This window comes from Balaenoptera borealis (assembly GCF_965194805.1).
Source record: "Balaenoptera borealis genome assembly, chromosome: 5".
NCBI lineage: Eukaryota > Metazoa > Chordata > Mammalia > Artiodactyla > Balaenopteridae > Balaenoptera > Balaenoptera borealis.
This window is the reverse complement of record NC_138862.1, coordinates 115,136,089-115,160,706: the sequence shown is the minus strand read 5'-3', so window position 1 is coordinate 115,160,706 and position 24,618 is coordinate 115,136,089. Positions and strand designations below refer to the sequence as shown.

At 39.1% G+C, this 24,618-nt stretch overlaps 1 protein-coding gene across 2 annotated transcripts in view; it reads right to left on the bottom strand.

The window, feature by feature from the left end:
• Positions 1-24,618, bottom strand: part of IGSF10 (immunoglobulin superfamily member 10) — a 49,338-nt gene that overhangs the window by 9,453 nt on the left and 15,267 nt on the right. For both annotated transcript variants that reach the window (XM_082394309.1, XM_082394310.1), the window contains 2 exons: positions 4,268-8,569; positions 2,900-3,797 (listed from right to left, as the gene is read on the bottom strand). In XM_082394309.1, the coding sequence (XP_082250435.1) occupies positions 2,900-3,797; positions 4,268-8,569 (5,200 nt within the window). The remainder of the gene's footprint in view (positions 1-2,899; positions 3,798-4,267; positions 8,570-24,618) is intronic.

The following is a 24,618-nucleotide window of genomic DNA, read 5'->3' as shown; positions in this document are numbered from 1 at the left end:
AGGATGTCCACTCTCGCCATTCTTATTCAACATAGTTTTGGAAGTCCTGGCCACAGCGATCAGAGAAGAAAAAGAAATAAAAGGAATACAAATTGGAAAAGAAGAAGTAAATCTGTCACTGTTTTCTGATGACATGATACTATGCATAGAAAATCCTAAAGATGCCACCAGAAAACTACCAGAGCTAATCAATGAATTTGGTAAAAGTAACGGTACAAAATTAATGCACAGAAATCTCTGGCATTCCTATACACCAGCAACGAAAAATCAGAAAGAGAAATTAAGCAAACACTCCCATTTACCATTGCAACAAAAAGAATAAAATACCTAGGAATAAACCTGCCTAAGGAGGCAAAAGACTTGTACTCAGAAAACTATAAAACACTGATGAAAGAAATCAAAGATGATATAAACAGATGGAGAAATATACCACGTTCTTGGATTGGAAGAATCGATATTGTGAAAATGACTATACTACCCAAAGCAATCTACAGATTCAATGCAATCCCTATCAAACTACCACTGGCATTCTTCACAGAATTAGAACAAAAAAAATTTACAATTTGTATGGAAATACAAAAGACCCCAAATAGCCAAAGCAATCTTGAGAAAGAAAAACGGAGCTGGAGGAATCAGGCTCCCGGACTTCAGACTATACCAAAAAGCTATAGTAATCAAAGACAGTATGGTGCTAGCACAAAAACAGAAATATAGGTCAATGGAACAGGATAGAAAGTCCAGAGATAAACCCACGCATCTATGGACCCCTCATCTATGACAAAGGAGGCAAGAATATACAATGGAGAAACGGCAGCCTCTTCAATACATGGTGCTGGGAAAAGTGGACAGCTACATGTAAAAGCATGAAATTAGAATACTACCTAACACCATACACAAAAATAAACCCCAAATGGATTAAAGACTTAAAAGTAAGACCAAGACACTATAAAACTCTCAGAGGAAAACAGGAAAAACACTCTTTGGCATGAACCACAGCAAGATCTTTTTTGACCCACCTGCTAGAGTAACAGAAATAACCAAATGGGACTTAATTAAACTTAAAAGCTTTTGCACAGCAAAGGAAACCATAAACAAGACAAAAAGACAACCCTGAGAATGGGAGGAAATATTTGCAAATGAAACAATAAACAAAGGCTTAATCTCCAAAATACACAAACAGCTCATGGAGCTCAATATCAAAAAAACAATCCAGTTAAAAAATGGGTGGAAGACCTAAATAGACATTTCACCAAGGAAGACATATAGATGGCCAAGAGGCACATGAAAAGATGCTCAACATCACTAATTATTAGAGAAATGCAAATCAAAACTACAAGGAGGTATCACCTCACACCAGTCAGAATGGCCATCATCAAAAAAATCTACAAACAAGAAATGCTGGAAAGGGTGTGGTGAAAAGAGAGCCCTCCTGTACTGTTGGTGGGAATATAAATTAATAAAACCACTATGGAAAACAGTATGGAGGTTCCTTAAAAAACTAAAAATAGAACTACCATATGACCCAGCAATCCCACTACTGGGCATACACCCTGAGAAAACCATAATTCAAAAAGACACATGTACCACAATGTTCATTGCAGCACTATTTACAATAGCCAGGACATGGAACCAACCTCAATGTCCATCAACATATGAATGGATAAAGAAGATGTGGCAAATATATACAATGGAATATTACTCAGCCATGAAAAGAAACAAAACTGAGTTATTTGGAGTGAGGTGGATGGACCTAGAGTCTGTCTATGGAATCTTAAAAAAAAAAAAAAATGGTACTGATGAACCTAGTTGCAGGGCAGAAATAAAGAGACATAGAAAATGGACTTGAGGACATGGGGTGGGAGGGCGAAGCTGGGGCGAAGTGAGAGCAACATTAACATATATACACTACCAAATATAAAATAGATAGCTGGTGGGAAGCAGCAGCATAGCACAGGGAGATTGGCTTGGTGCTTTGTGATGCCTAGAGGGGTGGGATAGGGAGGATGGGAGGGAGGCTCAAGAGGGAGAGGATATGTGTATGCATGTGGCTCATTCACTTTGTTGTGCAACAGAAACTAACACAGTATTGTGAAGCAGTTATGCTCCAATAAGGATCTATTAAAAATAAATAAATTAACACACAAACATATAAAATGGAAATGTTCATTCCCATGTTTTCTGTCATATTATGAAACATCATTGTATGAAGTCATGTAAATGGCAAAAATTAATACTCATAAACTTATTTTTCAAAGATTTAATCTGTACAGAAGACAGTTAAAAATCACTATTAATATGCCTGTAACAGGAGATATTAGAGAAAGTATGTATGTGTATATATGTGTCTGACACCGTCAGAATGATTGGAGGTCCTGAATACATGTCACTTTGTGAAGGCCTTAATGTTGTGACTTTCATAAAGTGCTTTGCAGTTTTAGGGTAGAATAAATTCAGTATAGATTGCACTAAAATTGAAAATGCTTTACTAGGAGACTCTGAAGAGTGAAATAATGAAGTGCATCTCTCCAGAACTTGATTGCTTTACAACATTCCCTCTTATTTTTGGATAGGAAAATTATAAATACATTTACACAGGTACCATTTTAAAACTGTCACAAGTATGGAAGCAAATGAGATTTTTTATCCTTCTTTTTAACTACATAAACTCAGTAAGAAGCTGGCCCTTAGAGTATGGCATTTAAGAAACTTGGTTTTTATGTAATTTGTATTATTTTGTATTAGTCTCAAAACGATTAGGTTTTCTTTAGAGCGAGTTACTTTCCTGTGCAGAGTCTGTGTGCTCTCAACACTGCTGCTACTCTCGCTCTACCCCTTTTACCAGTTCAGAAGTTGTACAGCTAAATAAAGAAGATAATCTCAACAGAAAGGTATGGTTTACCTGTGCCACTGGTTGACGACAGCCTTGGATGGTAGCCTCCAGGTTATTTTCGGTTTCGGCTCCCCAATGGCTGAGCAGTTCAGTAGTAATTTGTCCCCCAGATTCACCTCCGTCCATTTCTGGGATGCAAATTCTATCCTGGGGATGGTCTCTCGTTCTTCCACTGTAAGAATTACCACCCTTCTCTCTGAGCCAGTGGAGCTGGTAGCAATGCATTCATAAGTGCCCCGGTCTGAAGAGGCTATGTTTCTTATAAACAGAGTTCCATTTGAAAATAAGAACTTGGAATTGATCAACTGTAATGGTTTCACTTCGGTGCCATCAGAGAGGACCCAGTGAACACCGGGCTGAGGAGTTCCTTTTGCAGTACAGGGTAGTTTCAAACTTTCACCCCAAGTCCCTGCAATAACTTGCCTCTTTTGTTCTAGAATAACAGGTGGGGCCGCAATAACTTGTATTTTAACCAGCAGTGCATCCTGGCCCACTGGGTTGCTGGCCACGCATTTGTAGAAGCCCCTGTCATAAATGCTGAGATTGTGGATGACCAGCGTTCCGTCAGATGTCACCAGGGCCTGCCTATTCCCCTCGGATGATTCAGAGACCACTGTCTGGTTTGCAAGAATCCAGGAAATTGTAGGGCTGGGCCTGCCTTCAGCTCTGCACTTCAGTTCCACTGTGCTTCCGGAATGGGCTGTGATCTCCTTAGTATGTCTCTCCAGGATCCTGGGGGGATAGGAAACCACGGACAAGGTGACGTGAAGGCGGTCTGTGCCAAGCGGATTGGATGCTGAGCACAGGTACTGTCCGCGGTCCTGAATGTCCACCCTCTGTATGGACAGGGTACCATTGGGGAGCACGTGGAACCTGCTGTTCTGTTTCCTTTTAGAAGAATCAAGTCCTGATAAGAAGAAAGAAATGTATAGCCATAGGTCATCAAAGTTTAGATAGTAAACGTAAGTTGCTCACGTGGAAGTCTCAAGAGGAAAGCTATCTTTTTGTTAGGCTACTGGGGAAAAAATATATTTAAAATTAAGACACCTAGTCTTCAGAATACTAAAGTTATTTCTGGATTTTTTTTTTTTTAAAAACCCTAATTTTAATGTAAAAGCCAGATGCTTCAACACAATGACCATTCACAATTTCTTTGGATCTGCTTTCAAAGCATTTCAAAAAAATGGTCTTATGTTTTAAAACCTTCTAATGAGCAAAAAGCCATGCGTATATCAAATAAGGATAGTAAATGGTTGAGTCTTGGAGAAATCTGATGTTGATGTTGACTATTTGGATCCATAACCCCGAATCATGACACAATGTTTTCCTTGTTTTGTAACTAAAGAAGATGAAGCGTAAAGAAACAGTTTCAAATACCTGATGAGACTCTGGTCCAGTGGATAGTGGGCATGGGATTCCCAACAGCTTCACAAGGAAGAAAGGCATCTGAGTTAGCTGGAACAGTAAAACTTGCCGCTCTTCCTCCAACTATTCTGGGCCTTTCAAATATATTCCTAGATAAAGAATCAAAGGGAAGGAATTTGGAAGTTGTTATTTTTTGAATTGGTGTCTTATCGAAGCTACTTTTCTTTGCCTTCTTCTGCATATCCCAATTTGAGGCATGAGTAGTGTCCTCTGGCAGATCTGGAGTGGGCAGTATGCTCACTACTGGCTTTTTGACCTTTTCAGCCATTTCTGGGTGTGACTTGTGCCAAAAGTGGTTTTCTGACCAGGGAGAGGGAGTCAACTCAGAATTCTGTGATTTAGCTGTTATTAGTGCTGGCATAGGAGTAGAACGTAACAGATTGGAGTAGATAAAGCGGGTGATTCCAACTGTGAACTTGGCATTTGGGTGAGTTTGGGGAGATGTTACTGCTAATTGCTCTGGACGAGCATTGTGCTTTGAGGATTCATGTGACTTGACCATTGTACGTGTCATCATCCTGAAAATGGGAGTTGCCATATTGTCAGCAACTGCACTTTGCTTACTCAAGGGAGGGGAGGTGGGAATTGGCATTGGAGTGGCACTGGCGCTCAGGAAGGGTGGCACGGTTGAGTGTCTAAGGATTGTGTTCCTAGTGGTGGTACTCTGGTGTAGTTTGCTGGACAAAGTGGTTTCAGAAGCAGCTGTGCTCTTCAAAGTCTGACTCCTTTTCTGGGGTGGTTCTTCAAGTACATCTGTCAGATTAAAGGTTCTTGGATGAAGACCAATCGTGCTTGAAATTTCTTTTATGTTTTCTAGAAGAGAATGAGTGAAAGCAGACACACTGGGTTTGGTTGAAGTTTCAGCTGCTGTTAGAACAGGAAGTGTCACAGTGGTGGGTGTAATGAAGCCAGAAATCTGGCTGGGAGAGTTATTTGGGTCATTCCTATTCTTTTGAGGCTCCTTTATTCTTTGTACTTTTCGTGCCCTGGGTCTGGCTAGTTGGGCTTTGTTGATAATGATAGATGCAGGGGCAGTAGGAGTAGTTGTCAGGATGGCTGTTTGCAGTGATATGAAATCTGTACTTGATTCTTTGCTTGAGCCACTAGGAGGTGTAGGGTCAACAGGTGGGAAGGGCAGCTCCTTCATTGTTGGGAGACTTATACGACTGTGTGTTTTAGTGGTACTGTGGTGAGTTGTAGCTGATGTTGCGGATGGAATTTGCATCACACTTGCTGAGAGTGTTGTGAAATGGAAGGGGGAAACCTTATCTGTGGGTAAAGTAGGAGATATTTTAGGAAGCACCAAGTCTGTGCTTTTTTGTGAACCAAATTTTTGCTGATTCTTTAGCTTTTCTTTTTGGATATGGTTATTTACAAAGATATGATGCCAGGGAAATTTCCTTCTTGAAAATCTTGTAATGGCTATAGTAGTAGGCATAGGTGGCTTGATGGTGGGACCTGGAAGTGGCGATACAATCACTGAATCTCTTTTAGCTTCACTGGCTTTAGACACGCTTGGGTAACTAATATTTGTTGCATGAGTCATAACTGCACAAGTTGGAGTCACTTGTGTACTTTCAGCACTGAGATATTTTATTGTCGGTGTTGTTTTCTCAACATCTACATTTGGTTTTTTCTTAAATAGTAATGATGGATTGTGGACTAGAGTTGTAGATTCTTCTGCTATGACTCTGGCAATTTTAGCTTCAGGGAGGGTGACGGGGGAAGACCTTGGAAAAGGCAATGCTGTTGCAGCAGTGCTGAGTCTCTCTCTGGGAGAACAGGATGGGCATACCACATTGTGCTCAGTGGCTGAAAATGCCGTGGTTCTTTCTACAGAAGAACCTCTGAGTGTTGGCCTCACAAAGTTGTATCCATGCTGTCGGAAAATTGGAGCTCGCCCCCTGCTCCAAATTTTCCTCCGTCTTCCAGAGTGTCTGGACAGTGGAGTGTTAATTGTACTATTTCTAGGAATGTGTAACTGAGAATGAGCAGCAGTGTGTGGGTCCGAACGGAGCTTAGAGGTGTTAGGTTTTTGAGTAACATGAGAATGGGAACGATGGTTCCAGGGTTCGCTGACTCCTATTACAGACGTCTGATGACTATTCGTGGCATTCACTGATCCTAAAAATACATCAGCTTTGCTGTTAGCACTACCCAGAATTTTGATATGGACATCTTTGATTGTAGTAGCCCCCACTGTTAATGGGGGTGCACTTTGCAAATGCTCTCTTTTTCTCTCCGTGTTGTCAGCATCCTGAAATTGACTTGCTTCAGGTAGTAGAGGAAAGATAGTAGATAAATTTCGGTTGGTTGTGCCTTGCATTTTGCTTGATGTGGTTGCATTCATATTCTTTGACATGGCTTTAGTTTTAATAGTAGTAGATGGTTTGAAATCTCTTGGTTTTTCAGGCAGTAGTATCTGTGGACTCACAATTGGAGAGACTTGGGTGCCAGCAGTTATACTTGTCACAGGGCTATCAGATGATTTTCTGGAATCAGCAGTCACTGTCCTTGCCAGAACACTGGGAACTTTAGTCGCCAGGACCATAAATTCCTCTTTTGGAGGGAGCATGCCTGATGAGTCTACTTCCTCACCAGGTGTTTCCAGGAGTTGAGTGACCAGTGGAGGTGGCTTTGTTATGGTATTTTCTCGCTTCTCTGGCATAATATTCTTTTTAGCTTTCTCCAGTAGTGCTGCCCAGTGTTGTGGGTCAATTCTCTGGGCAGAGGGAGGGAACTGCCTCCTGTGCTCTCTGAAACGTCGGTTGTTTGCATCTCCACGCCGCTGGGCTATTAACACCCCATGCTTAGGATTCTTACTTGTGATTGAGACTTGTTTTCCAGCCTCAGCCCTCACTGGAGCAGATGTGGGGAGTTGTGCAGCTGGTGGGTCCTTAAGCTGAGCAATGGAATTGGGCTCATCAAACCCAGATCCATCTGTTTCTACATTATGCTCCACTGGCTGTTGCCCTTTTATTTTGACTGAAACTTTGTTAATTAAAAAATCGATCCCTGATGGGTTGGCTGCTACACAACGATAATGACCCTGGTCTTTTTGAGTCGCCTGTAATATTCTTAACGTGCCATTGTTAAGAATTTGCTTATCTCTTGAGGACTGATGGAGCACAGTGTTTCCTGGAAGAACCCAGCTGACAGAGGCATCTGGGATACCCGTAGAATGGCATGGAAGGTCAAGTGTTTCACCAATGGAAACTATATGACGAGCTCCATTTTCCTGATAAGCTTCTACGTAGGGCTCTACCACAGTAATCCTATAGGTGAGAATATCTGCATCATCGTAATTGGTGCTTATGCAGTGGTATATGCCTGTGTCAAAACTATCAGCCATCTGGAGTTCCAGTTTTCCACTTTTGTCTATCAGGACTCGTCCATCCTCACTAACATAAGGGGCTCTCACTTTACTTCCATCAGCTAGAAGCCACTCCAGTTGTGGGGGAGGGTCTCCTTGGCTGGGGCAATCTAGGTCAATGGTCCCACCGACCAAAACAGTGCGTTCCCGCTTAGTATTGTTATCCCTGGAAATCATGGTCCAATTGTGTTTCTCTGGCTTCATCTCTGCCCTTGGTAAAGTGACTTGGGCATCGCTGGAGTACTGGATCTGCAATGTACTGAGTGTGGTGGCAGTTCTGTTTAGCTGCAAGGAAATTTGGTCTTGCATTAACCAAGAGGGATCTGCTCTGAGATCAGCCTCGATGTTGGTAAAGATGTCTTCAGGCTTCAGTACCACCTGTTTATATTTGTAGCAGAGTTGTGGTGTTTCAGTGAGCAAGTGGCTCCTTTCTAGGATCAGAGGAGAGTCACTGTACAAAGCCAGCACTTTCCACACTGGCTGAATGTGACTGTAGTCTATGTTACACACCAGAAATGTTGAAAACGATGCATTTAGCATGATGTAGTCATTTTCTGCAGTGAACGCAGTGGATGATGTTGTTGAGGGCTTTTGGATACTGCAGATCATGTTAGCTTCATTTCCAGACTGGTCTGTCATATTCAAAGTCAGGGAGCCGAAGGGTGCCATGAAATCTTGGGGAGAGATGGACACAGAAACACTATCTTCCAGAATAGTCAGGCTCTTCAATTTCAGGGAGGGGTCAATGGTTGGCTTGGCACACAGGAAAGCTGCAGCTGGGACCATAACTAAGGGCCTGCCTTTAGAGGTCCTGGGGTTCATGCAACGTGGACATTGCTGAGGACTGGAGGGACTTCTGTCTTTTTTGCATTTTATTATATCTAGAAAAAATGACAATTGAATTATTGCCAGTTGTGGCTTCTTTATGAATTAACATTTAAACATTTTGAATAAGTAGCTTTTGCTAGAATTTAAAACAACAATTTAGAAATTTTAGTGTTTCGTCCTTTTTTTTTTTTTTGTCTTTGGATTGATTTTTGAAAACAAATTGTCTATATACCCTGCCACAATATCATATCCATAGGCACAAGGACTTTGTCTGTCTTGTTCACTGTTATATTTCCCATGCCTATAAAGTACCTGATATTTATATATTTGGTACTCAGTAAATATTAGTTGAATAAATCATTTCCTTATCTAGGGAAACAGAATGCTATGCTTATGTTTGTCGCTTTTTATTAACTTATTTATTATTTAGTTCTGTTTCCCTATTTTAATGTTTTAAGACTCAGAGACCTTCACTGTCCTTTAAATGGTAACCTGTTTGATAAATTACCATTTATAAGTCCTTGGATATCATTAAGAACCCAAGTTTCTGTCCATTACCAAAAAGAACAATGAGTGAATTACAAGGTATCTTGGTGTGGTCTAGCTTGACCGCAGTAGGAATGGAGACAACAAGATGGTTGCAGGAGATAATGAAGTTGGTAGAACCAATCAATAAGAGGTGAGGATGTGGTTGAACAGAGACGGTGATTAAGAAGAAGAGTGAAGGAAGACACAGTATGACTTTGGTAACTGAGGTAGACTCAATGGAGGAGGATCAAGTTTAATGGGGAGAGAGGAACATTGTGCCCAAGCAACAGAGCAGCCCATTAAAGGACTGACATTTTGGTGAAGTCAGAAGCCTGAAAAATCTTATAGCTCTTGGACCACCCTAAGCCTTTGTGAATCATAGAAACCACCTCTTTCAGGTATTCAGATATCACGTACCTGGTCATTTAAAAATACAGCTCTGGTGAGCCTATTTAAAATGGCTGGTCACTGCAATACTTGATAAGAGGTATGGAGTTTTACCTCCTACAAAATACAGCCAGGGACTTCCATGCTGTTCCATATCATGCATTAGACACAGCATGTAAAAGAAGAATTGTACTTCTTAGAAGATATCATTTGACAGAGTGGCTGGACAGGGTCAAATCACCTTCCCGTGTGTGCATGATTCCTCTCAAAGGCTTGAGAAAATCGCTTTGACCAATGACTCCAAACCCTTCAGTGTGTACTTCAATGTTACAGGCAATGCCACATATATATCTGGCTACTCAGCATTCTTCAGCAAATTTTAAAGTCCCAACTTACATAGAGGAGGTACCTGGCAAGCCTGCAAACCTCTCTGAGCACTCATAAGAGGCTCTTTTCAACCACCCACTTAACCAACAGCTGTGACCTTTTACCTACTTCCCAGTACCCTGGGCTCAAACCCTGCTATAGCAAAAAACATGGCAGACTTCTGGCTTAATTAAACCTCATCACAGAATTATGATCCTATCTTGGTTTGATTATTGCTCGGCCCTGGACATCAGGTATTTTACCTCAGTTACAAATCTGATCATGTCATTTACATTCTCTCCACCACACTCAGTTCCATTCACACAGAAACGCTTTCCATTCCTTAACTCTCCCATGCCCTATCAAGCTCAGGCATATGTTGTCCCTCCTACTTCCAGTACACTTGCTGTCTGATAGGCCCTCTTCTATCACTGCCTAACTACTTACCTCCTTCATTACCCAGCCAGAAGAGTGCTACTTCTGGGTGGGCTCTCTTCTTTTTGTTCTCCTGGTACCTTCCACTTCTTGTATCCTAGTCCTCATTGCCCACTAGTAGAGAGACTTGTCTAGTTGTCTGTCTTCCCACAAGACTGTAAGCCCATTACTTGTTGATCTGTGTGTCCCAACCCTGGCAAAGGGATGGTCAGGAAAGATTACAGGAAGGAAGGAAGGGCAGTCTAATTCTAAGACCACATTTCTTCCACATTTTAGCTTATAAATTGTGTCATGCAACTGAAGGTGTTTACAGTAGCGGCTGACCAGCTGGCAGTCTTGATATAGCTACCACTGCTTGCACACACACAAATACTGTTATAGCTGTTGATATTTACATATATTGTTTTCTCTTCAATTGAGTTACATTCACTGTTGGTATTACGTATACTGTTTGCCACTTAAAATGTTTCTATTAAGATAACACTATGCTTGGCATTACGATAAGAAGTTATTATGCATATAGAAAGACTTGGAAACAGAAGCAGGACATAAATTTAATATTTGTGAAGTAAGTGTTTGTCAGAGAAATGGCCACAAACTCATATTTCATAGAAAAGCAGCACCTAGAGCTTTGTGGAACCTAAGAATGGAGGATACCCAAACATAGATGAAGCTGTGTTACATTTAACTACTGAGATATGTGCAAAAGGACTGCCAAGTGAGGCAACTGAAGGTATGAGAAACTGTCAATCTCTTAGAATAGATGGAAAAAATGTCAAAGCAGAAGTTGATGTGACTGACTCATGAGTCTCACAGAATGATCATTAAGGCATCTCAGTCAAAGGAGAACACTTGATTGTTTAGACACGACCAAGAAATGTTAGCACTAATGGGGTTGGCTAATTATATATAATGAATGAATATATGTAACACAATAATAGTGGGGGAATTTAACACCCCACTTTCATCAATGGACAGATCATTCAGACAGAAAATCAATAAGGAAACACAGGCCTTAAATGACACATTAGACCAGATGGCCTTAACTGATATTTATAGAGTATTCCATCCAAAAATGGCAGAATACACATTCCTCTCAAATGCACATGGAACATTCTCCAGGACTGATCACATACTGGGCCACAAAGCAAGCCTCGGTATATTTAAGAAAACTGAACAGTATCAAGTATCTTTTCCACCCAAAACACCATGAGATTAGAAATCGATGACAAGAAAAAACTGTAAAAAACACAAACAGCTGGAGGCTAAACAATATGCTACTAAACAACCAATGGATCACAGAAGAAATCAAATAGGAAATCAAAAATACCTAGAGTCAAATGAAAACAAAAGTACAATGATCCAAAACCTATAGGATGGAGCAAAAGCAGTTCTAAGAGGGACGTTTATAGCAATACAATCCTAGGAAACAAGAAAAATCCCAAATAAAAAACCTAACCTTACAGCTAAAGCAACTAGAGAAAGAAGAACGAACAAAACCCAAAGTTAGTAGAAGGAAAGAAATCATAAAGATCAGAGCAGAGAGGGCAGACAGCAGAAGCAAGAAGAACTACAATCCTGCAGCCTGTGGAACAAAACCACATTCACAGAAAGACACACAAGATGAAGAGGCAGAGGGCTATGTACCAGATGAAGGAACAAAATAAACCCCCAGAAAAACAACTAAATGAAGTGGAGATAGGCAACCTTCCAGAAAAAGAATTCAGAATAATGATAGTGAAGATGATCCACGACCTCGGAAAAAGAATGGAGGCAAAGATCGAGAAGATGCAAGAAGTGTTTAACAAAGACCTAGAAGAATTAAAGAACAAACAAACAGAGATGACCAATACAATAACTGAAATGAAAACTACACTAGAAGGAATCAATAGCAGAATAACTGAGGCAGAAGAACGGATAAGTGACCTGGAAGACAGAATGGTGAAAATCACTGCTGCGAAACAGAATAAAGAAAAAAGAATGAAAAGAAATGAAGACAGCCTAAGAGACCCCAGGACAACATTACACGCAACAACATTCGCATTATAGGGGTCCCAGAAGGAAAAGAGAGAGAGAAAGGACCTGAGAAAATATTTGAAGAGATTATAGTCAAAAACTTCCCTAACATGGAAAAGCAAATAGCCACCCAAGTCCAGGAAGTGCAGAGTGTCCCATACAGGATAAACCCAAGGAGAAACACGCCAAGAAACATAGTGATCAAACTGGCAAAAATTAAAGACAAAGAAAAATCATTGAAAGCAGCAAGGGAAAAATGACAAATAATATACAAGGGAACTCCCATAAGGCTAACAGCTGATTTCTCAGCAGAAACTCTACAAGCCAGAACGGAGTGGCATGATATACTTAAAGTGATGAAAGCAAAGAACTTACAACCAAGATTACTCTACCCAGCAAGGATCTCATTCAGATTCCATGGAGAAGTCAAAAGCTTTTCAGACAAGCAAAAGCTAAGAGAATTCAGCACCACCAAACCAGCTCTACAACAAATGCTAAAGGAACTTCTCTAAGTGGGAAACACAAGAGAAGAAAAGGACCTACAAAAACAAACCCAAAACAATTAAGAAAATGGTCATAGGAACATACATATCGATAATTACCTTAAACGTGAATGGATTAAATGCTCCAACCAAAAGACACAGATTGCTGAATGGATAAAAAAATAAGACCCATATATATGCTGTCTACAAGAGACCCACTTCACACCTAGGGACACATACAGACTGAAAGTGAGGGGATGGAAAAACATATTCCATGCAAATGGAAATCACAAGAAAGCTGGAGTAGCTATATTCATATCAGATAAAATAGATTTTAAAATAAAGAATGTTACAAGAGACAAGGAAGGACACTACATAATGATCAAGGGATCAATCCAGGAAGAAGATATAACAATTATAAATATATATGCACCCAACATAGGAGCACCTCAATACATAAGGCAACTGCTAAAACAGGAAATCGACAGTAACAGAATCATTGTGGGAGACTTTAACACCTCACTTACACCAATCAACAGATTATCCAAACAGAAAATTAATAAGGAAACACAGCTTTAAATGACACAATAGACCAGATAGATTTAACTGATATTTATAGGACATCCCATCCAAAAACAGCAGATTACACTTTCCTCTCAAGTGTGCACGGAACATTCTCCAGGATAGATCACATCTTGGGTCACAAATCTAGCCTCAGTAAATTTAAGAAAATTGAAATCATATCAAGCATCTTTTCTGACCACAACACTATGAGATTAGCAATCAATTTCAGGGAAAAAAACATAAAAAACACAAACACATGGACCCTAACAATACGTTACTAAGTAACCAAGAGATCACTGAAGAAATCAAAGAGGAAATCAAAAAATACCTAGAGACAAATGACAATGAAAACACGACGATCCAAAACCTATGGGATGCAGCAAAAGCAGTTCTAAGAGGGAAGTTTATAGCTATACAAACCTACCTCAAGAAACAAGAAAAATCACAAATAAACAATCTAACCTTACACCTAAAGGAACTAAAGAAGAACAAACACAACCCAAAGGTAGCAGAATGAAAGAAATCATAAAGATCAGAGCAGAAATAAATGAAATAGAAACAAAGAAAACAATAGCAAAGATCAATAAAACTAAAAGCTGGTTCTTTGAGAAGATAAACAAAATTGATAAACCATTAGCCAGACTCATCAAGAAAAAGAGGGAGAGGACTCAAATCAATAAAATTAGAAACGAAAAAGGAGAAGTTACAACAGACACTGCAGAAATACAAAGCATCCTAAGAGACTACTACAAGCAACTCTATGCCAATAAAATGGACAACCTGGAAGAAATGGACAAATTCTCAGAAAGGTATAACCTTCCAAGACTGAACCAGGAAGAAATAGAAAATATGAACAGACCAATCACAAGTAATGAAATTGAAGCTGTGATTAAAAATCTTCCAACAAAGAAAAGTCCAGGACCAGATGGCTTCACAGGTGAATTCTATCAAACATTTAGAGAAGAGCTAACACCCATCCTTCTCAAACTCTTCCAAAAAATTGCAGAGGAAGGAACACTCCCAAACTCATTCTATGAGGCCACCATCACCCTGATACCAAAACCACACAAAGATACTACAAAAAAAGAAAATTACAGACCAGTATCACTGACGAATATAGATGCAAAAATCCTCAACAAAATACTAGCAAACAGAATCCAACAACACATTAAAAGGATCATCCACCATGATCAAGTGGGATTCATCCCAGGGATGCAAGGATTCTTCAATATATGCAAATCAATCAATGTGATACACCATATTAACGAACTGAAGAATAAAAACCATATGATCATCTCAGTAGATGCAGAAAAAGCTTTCAACAAAATTCAACACCCATTTATGATAAAAACTCTCCAGAAAATGGGCATACAGGGTTCTACCTCAACTTAATAAAGGCCATATATGGCAAACCCACAGCAAACATCATTCTCAATGGTGAAAAACTGAAAGCATTTCCTCTAAGATCAGGAACAAGACAAGGATGTCCACTCTCACCACTATTATTCAACATAGTTTTGGAAGTCCTAGCCATGGCAGTCAGAGAATAAAAATATAGGAATACAAATTGGAAAAGAAGAAGTAAAACTGTCACTGTTTGCAGATGACATGATACTGTACATAGAGAATCCTAAAGATGCCACCAGAAAACTACTGGAGCTAATCAATGAATTTGGTAAAGTTGCAGGATACAAAATTAATGCACAGAAATCTCTTGCATTCCTATATACTAATGATGAAACACCTGAAAGAGAAATTAAGGAAACACTCCCATTTACCATTGCAACAAAAAGAATAAAATACCTAGGAATAAACCTACCTAGGGAGACAAATGACCTGTATGCAGAAAACTATAAGACACTGATGAAAGAAATGAAAGATGATACCAACAGATGGAGAGATATACCATGTTCTTGGATTGGAAGAATCAATATTGTGAAAATCACTATACTACCCAAAGCAATCTACAGATTCAATGCAATCCCTATCAAATTACCAATGGCATTTTTTACAGAACTAGAACAAAAAATCTTAAAATTTGTATGGAGACAAAAGACACCGAATAGCCAAAGCAGTCTTGAGGGAAAAAAAGCAGAGCTGGAGGAATCAGACTCCCTGGCTTCGGACTATACTACAAAGCTACAGTAATCAAGACAATATGGTACTGGCACAAAAACAGAAATATAGATCAATGGAACAAGATAGAAAGCCCAGAGATAAAGCCACGCACCTATGGTCAACTAATCTATGACAAAGGAGAAAAGGATATACAATGGAGAAAAGACAGTCTCTTCAATAAGTGGTGCTCAGAAAACTGGACAGCTACATGTGAAAGAATGAAATTAGAACACTCCCTAACTCCATACACAAAAATAAACTCAAAATGGATTAAGGACCTAAATGTAAGACCAGACACTATAAAACTCTTAGAGGAAAACATAGGAAGAACACTCTTTGACATAAATGACATCAAGATCTTTTTTGATCCACCTCCTAGAGTAACGGAAATAAAAACAAAAATAAACAAATGGGACCTAATGAAACTTAAAAGCTTTTGCACAGCAAAGGAAACTATAAACAAGACAAGAAAACAACCCTCAGAATGGGAGAAAATATTTGCAAATGAGTCAACGGACAAAGGATCAATCTCCAAATATATAAACAGCTCATGCAGCTCAATATTAAAAAAAAAAAATAGCCCAATCAGAAAATGGGCAGAAGACGTAAATAGACATTTCTCCAAAGAAGACATACAGATGGCCAAGAGGCACATGAAAAGCTGCTCAACATCACTAATTATTAGAGAAATGCAAATCAAACCTACAATGAGGTATCACCTCACACCAGTTAGAATGGGCATCATCAGAAAATCTACAAACAACAAATGCTCGAGAGGTTGTGGAGAAAAGGGAACCCTCTTGCACTGTTGGTGGGAATGTAAATTGATACAGCCATTATGGAGAACAGTATGGAGATTCCTTAAAAAACTAAAAATAGAATTACCATATGACCCAGCAATCCCACTACTGGGCATATACCCTGAGGAAACCATAATTCAAAAAGACACAGGCACCCCAATGTTCATTGCAGCACTATTTACAATAGCCATTCATGGAAACAACCTAAATGCCCATCTACAGACGAATGGATAAAGAAGATGTGGTACATATATATAATGGAATATTACTCAGCCATAAAAAGGAACGAAATTGGGTCATTTGTAGAGACATGGATGGATCTAGAGACTGTCATACAGAGTGAAGTAAGTTAGAAAGAGAAAAACAAATATCGTACATTAACACATATATGTGGAACCTAGAAAAATGGTACAGATGAACCGGTTTGCAGGGCAGAAATTGAGACACAGATGTAGAGAACAAACGTATGGACACCAAGGGGGGAAAGCGGCGGGGGGTGGGGGGGTGGGATGAATTGGGAGATTGGGATTGACATGTATACACTGATGTGTATAAAATGGCTGACCAGTAAGAGCCTGCTGTATTAAAAAATAAATAAAATTCAAAAATTCAAAAAGAAACACGACTAGTAAATTTAAAAAAAAAAAAAGAGCAGAGCAGAAATAAATGAAATAGAGATGAAGAAAACAATAAAGATCAATGGAACAAAGTCAGTTCTTTGAAAAGATAGACAAAATTGATAAACCTTTAGCCAGACTCATCAAGACCAAAAGGGAGAGGACTGAAATCAATAAAATTAGAAATGAAAAGCGAGAAGTTACAATGGACACCACAGAAATACAAAGGCTCCTAAGAGACTACTATCAATACAAGCAACCATATGCCAATAAAATGGACAACCTAGAAGAAATGGACAAATTCTTAGAAGGATACAATCTCCCAAGACTGACCAGGAAGAAATAGAAAATATGAACAGACAAATCACAAGTACTAAAATTGAAACTGTAATTTAAAATCTCCCAACAAACAAAAGTCCATCACCAGATGGCTTCACAGGCAAATTCTATCAAACATTTAGAGAAGAGTTAACACCTATCCTTTTCAAACTCTTCCAAAAAATCGCACAGGAACAGAAACTCCCAAACTCATTCCATGAGGCCCCCATCACCCTGAATCATACAAGGACACCACAAAATCATACAAGGATACCACAAAATCATACAAGGATACCACAAAAAAAAAAAAGAAACAAAATTACAGACCAATATCACTGATGAACATAGATGGAAAAATCCTCAACAAAATACTAGCAAACCGAATCCTACAATACATTAAAAGGATCATACACCACGATCAAGTGGGATATATCCCAGGGATGCAAGGATTTTTTCAATATCTGCAAATCAATCAGTGTGATACATCACATTAACAAATTGAAGAATAAAAACCATATGATCATCTCAATAGATTCAGAAAAAGCTTTTGACAAAATTCAACAACCATTTATGGTGAAAACTCTTCAGGAAGTGGGCATAGAGGGAACATACCTCAACATAATAAAGGCCATATATGACAAACGTACAGCCAACATCATACTCAATGGTGGAAAGCTGAAAGCATTTTCTCTAAGATCAGGAACCAAGACAAGGATGTACACTCTCGCCACTTTTATTCAACATAGTTTTGGAAGTCCTAGCCACAGCAATCAGAGAATAAAAATAAATAAAGGGAATCCAAATTGGAAAAGTTAAAACTGTCACTGTTTGCTGATGACTTGATACTATACATAGAAAATCCTAAAGGTGCTAACAGAAAACACTAGAGCTCATCAATGAATTCAGGGAAGTTGCAGGATACAAAATTAATACTCAGAAATCTGTTGCATTTCTATACACTAACAATGAAAAATCAGAAAGAAAAATTAAAGAAACAATCCGATTTACCATCACATCAAGAAGAATAAAATACCTAGGGATAAACCTACCTAAGGAGGCACAAGAACTGTACTCCAAAAACTATAAGATGCTGATGAAAGAAATGGAAGATGGCACAAACAGATGGAAAAATATACCATGTTCTTGGATTGGAAGAATCAATACAGTAGGTCCCTGACATACGAATGAGTTCCATTCCAAGAGCAGGTTCATAAATCCAGTTTGTAAGTCCAATGAAGTTAGCCTAGGTACCCAACTGACACAATCGGCTATATAGTACTGTACTGTAATAGGTTTATTATACTTTTCACACAAATAATACATAAAAAAACACAAAAAATAAAACATTTTTAATCTTACAGTACAGTACCTTGAAAAGCACAATAGTATAGTACAACAGCTGGCGTACAGCGGCTGGCATTGAGTGAATAGGCAAGAAGAGTTACTGACTGGAGGAGGAAGAGGGGGTGGGAGATGGTAGAGCTGAAGGATCGTCAGCAATAGGATAGAGGGCAAGCTGCAATTTCACTCATGCTTGACATTGATGGCACAGGTTCTGGTTCCTTGCTGGATTCAATTCTATCTACCCTATTGAAAAACACGATCCAGTGATGTCTGGGTAGTAGCTCTTTTTTTCTCATGATAGATGATAATGGTAGCACTGGATTGCATCCTGAACGGCTGCTGCAACCTTCGTGTACCATTCTACATTCAGATCCTGTGCCTCAAAAACTAACAGTGCCTCCTCAAATAAATAAAATCCCCTTGCCATCTCCTGCACTGTGAATCTCTTCGGTTCTTCAGTTACTTCTTCTTCCTCTTGTCTCTCTTCATCCTTTCTCTGGTCCTCCAATTCCATCAGGCCTTCAATGCATGTTCGAATCTTTGAAAGTTCACAACTTGAAGGTTCGTATGTAGGGGACTTCCTGTATTGTCAAAATGACTATACTACCCAAGCCAATCTATGGATTCAATGCAATCCCTATTAAATTACAATCCCTATTAAATTACTAATGGCATTTTTCACAGAACGAGAACAAAAAAAGTTTAAAGTTTGTATGGAGACACAAAAGACTCCAAATAGCCAAAGCAATCTTGAGCAAGAAAAACAGAGCTGGAGGAATCAGGATCCCTGACTTCAGACTATACTACAAAGCCACAGTCATCTAAACAGTATGGTACTGGCACAGAACATAAAAATATACATCAATGGAACAGGATAGAAAGCCCAGAAATAAACCCATGCACCTGTGGTCAATTAATCTATGACAAAGGAGGCAAGACTATACAATGGAGAAAAGACAGTCTCTTCAATAAATGGTTCAGGAAAAACCGGACAGCTACATGTAAAAGAATGAAATTAGAACACTCTCTAACACCATACACAAAAATAAAGTGGATTAGAGACCTAAACATAAGACCAGGTACTATAAAACTCAATAGAGGAAAACATAGGCAGAACACTCTTTGACATAAATCGCAGCAATACCTTTTTGGATCCATCTCCTAGAGTAATGAAAATAAAAACAAAAATAAACAAATGGGACCTAATTAAACTCAAAAGCTTTTGCACAGCAAAGGAAACCATAAACAAAAAGACAACCCACAGAATGAGAGAAAATATTTGCAAATGATGAGACTGATAAGGGGTTAATCTCCAAAATTTACAAACAGCTCATGCAGCTCAATATCAAAAAAAACAAACCCAATAAAACAAAAAATGGGCAGAAGGCCTAAATAGACATTTCCCCAAAGAAGACATATAGATGGCCAAGAGGCACATGAAAAGATGCTCAATATTGCTAATTATTAGAGAAATGCAAATCAAAACTACAATGAGATATCACCTCACACCAGTCAGAATGGCCATCATCAAAAAGTCCACAAACAATAAATGCCGGAGAGGGTGTGGAGAAAAGGGAACACTCCTACATTGTTGGTTGGAATATTGATTGGTACAGTCACTATGGAAAACAGTATGGAGGTTCCTTAAAAAACTAAAAATAGAGCTACCATATGATCCAGCAATCCCACTCCTGGGCATATATCCAGAGAAAACTATTCTTAGAAAGGATACATGCACCCCAATGTTCATTACAATAGGCAAGACATGGAAGCAACCTAAATATCCATTGACAGATGAATGGATAAAGAATATGTGGTACATATATACAGTGGAATAATACTCAGCCATTGAAAAGAATGACATAATGCCATTTGCAGCAAGATGGATGTACATGGAGAGTATAATACTAAGTGAAGTAAGTCAGACAGAGAAAGACAAATATCATGTTATCATTCATATGCAGAATCTAAAAAAATGATACAAATGAACTTATTTACAAAACAGAAACAGACTCACAGACATAGAAAACAAACTTATGGTTACCAAAGCTGAAAGGTGGAGTGGAGGGATAAATTGGGAGTTTGGGATTGACATATACATACTACTGTATATAAACTACATAACCAACAAGGATCTACTGTGTAGCACAGGGAACTATGCTGAATATTCTGTAATAACCTAAATGGGAAAAGAATTTGAAAAAGAATAGGTATATGTATACATAAACTGAATCACTTTGCTGTACACTTGAAACTAACACAACATTGTAAAACAACTATAGTCCAATTAAAAAAAAGACCATAGGTGGCTGGTGGACTCATCTGTAGTCACCATCCAAATGGCTAGCTAATTGATAAAATCTTAACAAAAACTGAATACTATGTTCTAGGCACTTTCTAGGGGATAGAGATAGATAAATTAGACATAGGAAAGGCAACACCCCTTCCTATTAGGGATGAGTGCTGAGCAGTTTGTGGCTGGGAGCCCATCAGGCAGAAAAGTGCTCCAGACTGGGAAGGAGCAGGTATGAGGTGGTAAAACAGTGTGCAGTGTGTCTGTGATGAGAGCTGGAAAGGAAGGAGATGAGACTGAGACTCAGCAAGGAGCATGTTGGGAAGACCTGGCATGATGGGCCAACGAGCTTGGACTTTGTTCTCTAGGCCAGGGTCAGCAAACTTTTTATGTAAAGGGCCAGACAGTGAAGATTTTACGTTTTGTGGACCAGAGGTCTCTGACAAAACGGCTCGACTATGCCACCATAGCACCAAAGCAGCCATAGATGATATGTAAAGAACCGGGCATGACTGTGTTCCAATAAAACTCTACTTACGAAAGCTTGTACAGGGCTGGAATTGGCCTGTGGGCTCTAGTTTGGCAATTCCTGGGCTCTATTAGGTCATTTAAAAAATTCTTTGGTATGTAAAATAACTGGATATCTAACAGTCAGTGGCATACTCCACCTGATGAAATGTTAGCTGCTAACCATATATATTAGCCTGATTTTATTACCAGAGCATGTAACTAGCAAAATGGCAAGTAGGTTTAACACTTTGTAGGAACTGAGCACAGACTCATTTCTCCCTATGGGCAAAATCTTATTACTTCTTTCACTTCTACCTTTCTCAGATGAGTTTCCCCATTTGCTCACCATCCTCTCCCTGTAGTCCAGCTAGCAACCACATGAAAATCCAGCAGTTCTTTCTCATTCCTCATTCTCCTTTATTTCTCCATAGCATTAGAAAGTATTGGGAAACCCCCGCTCAGTCCCTACTGCCTGTTAGGTATCTGTGAAGCTACTTTCAGGTGTGGTCACCTCATAATTCAATTTCTCATTCCCCAGACATGAAACACCATGAGCACTTCCTAGTTGGGTCCCCCCTTCACTCCCTTCCCCAGGTCCATCCTCTCCACTGCTCACAGATTGGCCATCCCTAAAAAGCATTTTATTGGGAAACCCTGCGTTCAAATCTTCCACTGTAAAATCTCCCTTTTGTCGATAGGATAAAATAAAAAAATTTAGTCTGGCATTCAGCACTCCCCACAGTTGGGTTCAAAACAGTCTCTAAATAATAAATGCTAGAGAGGGTGAAGAGAAAAGGGAACCCTCCTACGCTGTTGTAATTGGTGCAGCCAGTATGGAAAACATACTGGAGATTCCTTAAAAAAACTTAAAACAGAGTTACCATATGATCCAGCAATCCCACTCCTGGGCATATATCTGGAGAAAACTCTAATTCAAAAAGGCACATGCACCCCAATGTTCACAGCAGCACTTTTTACAATAGCCAAGACATGTCAGTTGACAGATGAATGGATAAAGAAGATATGGTATATATATATATATATATATACACACACACACACAATGGAATATTATTCAGCCATAAAAAAGAATGAAATAATGCCATTTGCAACAACATAGATGGACCTAGAGATTATACTAAGCGAAGTAACTCAGAGAAAGACAAATACCATATGGTATCACTTATGTGTGGATAATCTAAAATATGACACAAATGAACTTATTTACAAAACAGAAGCAGACCCACAGACTTAGAAAACAAACTTATGGTTACCAAAGGGGAAAGGGGGTATATAAATAAGGCATTTGGGATTAACAGGAACAATACTACATATAAAATAAACAACAATGTCCTACCGTATAGCACAAGGAACAATATTCAATATCTTGTAATAAACTCTAATAGAAAAGAATATGAAAAAGGATATATATATATATATATATATATATATATATATATATATATATAAAACAGAATCACTTTGCTGTACACCAGAAACTAACACAACAATTCAAATCAACTCTACTTCAACTCTACTTAAATTTAAAAAAACCAAAATACCTTGCCAGTCTATACTGACTCCATGCCAGGCAAATTGGGCTATTCACTGCCCTCTTCATGAGACTTATCCTATCTGTTTTTATGTACAAAGCAGTTTCTCCATCCCAAATACGTTATAGAAAAAGGTCTGGACTTTTCAGTTTCTACTTTTCTACTTTCTAGCTGTGTGAGCTGGGTGGAAATGAAAATCATGATAATACTTCACATTTGTTGAGTGCTTACTTTGTGTCATACATTGTGCTAAGCACTTTATATGTATTATTTTAATTATTTTTTCCAATTATTATTATCCCTATGTTACAGGTGAGAAAACTGATGCATAAAAGACTAGTCTAAATGACTAGCTCAAGATACCCAGCTTTTCTAAGCCTCAGTTTCTTCATCTGTAAATTGAGGATTATTGTGAGGATTAAATAGGAAGCATCGAGCACAATGTCAAACACAAACTGAGTATATGTTACCTTTCTGCTCGCTCCCTATTATTCCTTCCTGTCCTTTTGGTATACCTTTTGTGCCCCAGCACAATTTTCCTCCATTTTAGTCAAGGCAGAAGTAACTTACTGACTCCGGCTCCTATAGAACTAAATCTTTAATATAAACATTTTGATGTTTTTCATCCATAGCCTTATTATCTTTTTATGTGTTCGTCATATTTACCTACAAGACTGCAAACTCTTGAAGAGCAAAGGTGGTGTCTATTGGCCTAAAGTAGTTCACTTTTTGACTAATTATATTGACTACATATATATACATACATACATACGTACAACTGTGTATCTATCTATCTATATATATACACACTATATATATACACACACAATATATATATATATTTCACCACAGCAACTTCAAACTTTTCCCACGTTTCTCAAGCTTCCGACCTTGACCCCTTCCTAGCACCCTCTCCCACAACGTCACGAAGAAGGAAAAGCCATCAGATAAGAACTTTCTTACTCTCCTCCACTAGACCCAGGAACTCGCCTCTGTGCCAATCTAGTCCTTTTCTCTCCTACCTCCTAAGGAAAATCCCTCCCCTGTGGCTGGGTCTCTTGCCCTCCAGTCATCTCAGGGGACTTGCTCCATTGATGATCTGCTCCTTCTGCAATGTTGCTACCTTCTCCTGCTCAATAATCTCGTCTCACCTTAAACATGCTCAGGCCTCTCTGATGCTCAGGGTCCTGAGTGGTGGCACATTCCCATCTGGCGGCCACCATTCCTCCTTCACCTCAAGCCAAACCTCTCCAGAGTCAACTGTGGCCCTGCCTCCCCCTCCCCCCTGCACAGCAATCCAGCTCTCATCGATCTTTCCAAAGTAACCAACCACCCCTTTGATGCCAAAATCAATGGACTCCTTTCAGTCATTACCTAAGGACTTGATTAACTGAAATGATTAATCAGATTTTAACAATAGTGCAATTAGTTGTTTGTCCATTTTCCCCAACAAGAATGTAAGCTCCATGAAGGCAGGGACCTTGATCAGTTCTGTTCACTTTTGGATCCCTATGTTCTCTCTGGCCTCTTGTACATAATAAGTTTACAATAACTACTCAGTGACTGAATGGATCTTGCCCTCTTCTTGGTAAATTCTACTCTCCCCATCAAAGCATGTTTTACACTCTGATTGTCTGCTTATCTGTATCCCACCAGAAGTGTAGTTAGAGCAGAGACAGTGCTCTTGGTAGTTGCATCACTGGGCACAGGGCCTTGAATAGAACTCCAAAAAATATGTATTGATCGAGTGACTGAAGGGACGATAAGAGGG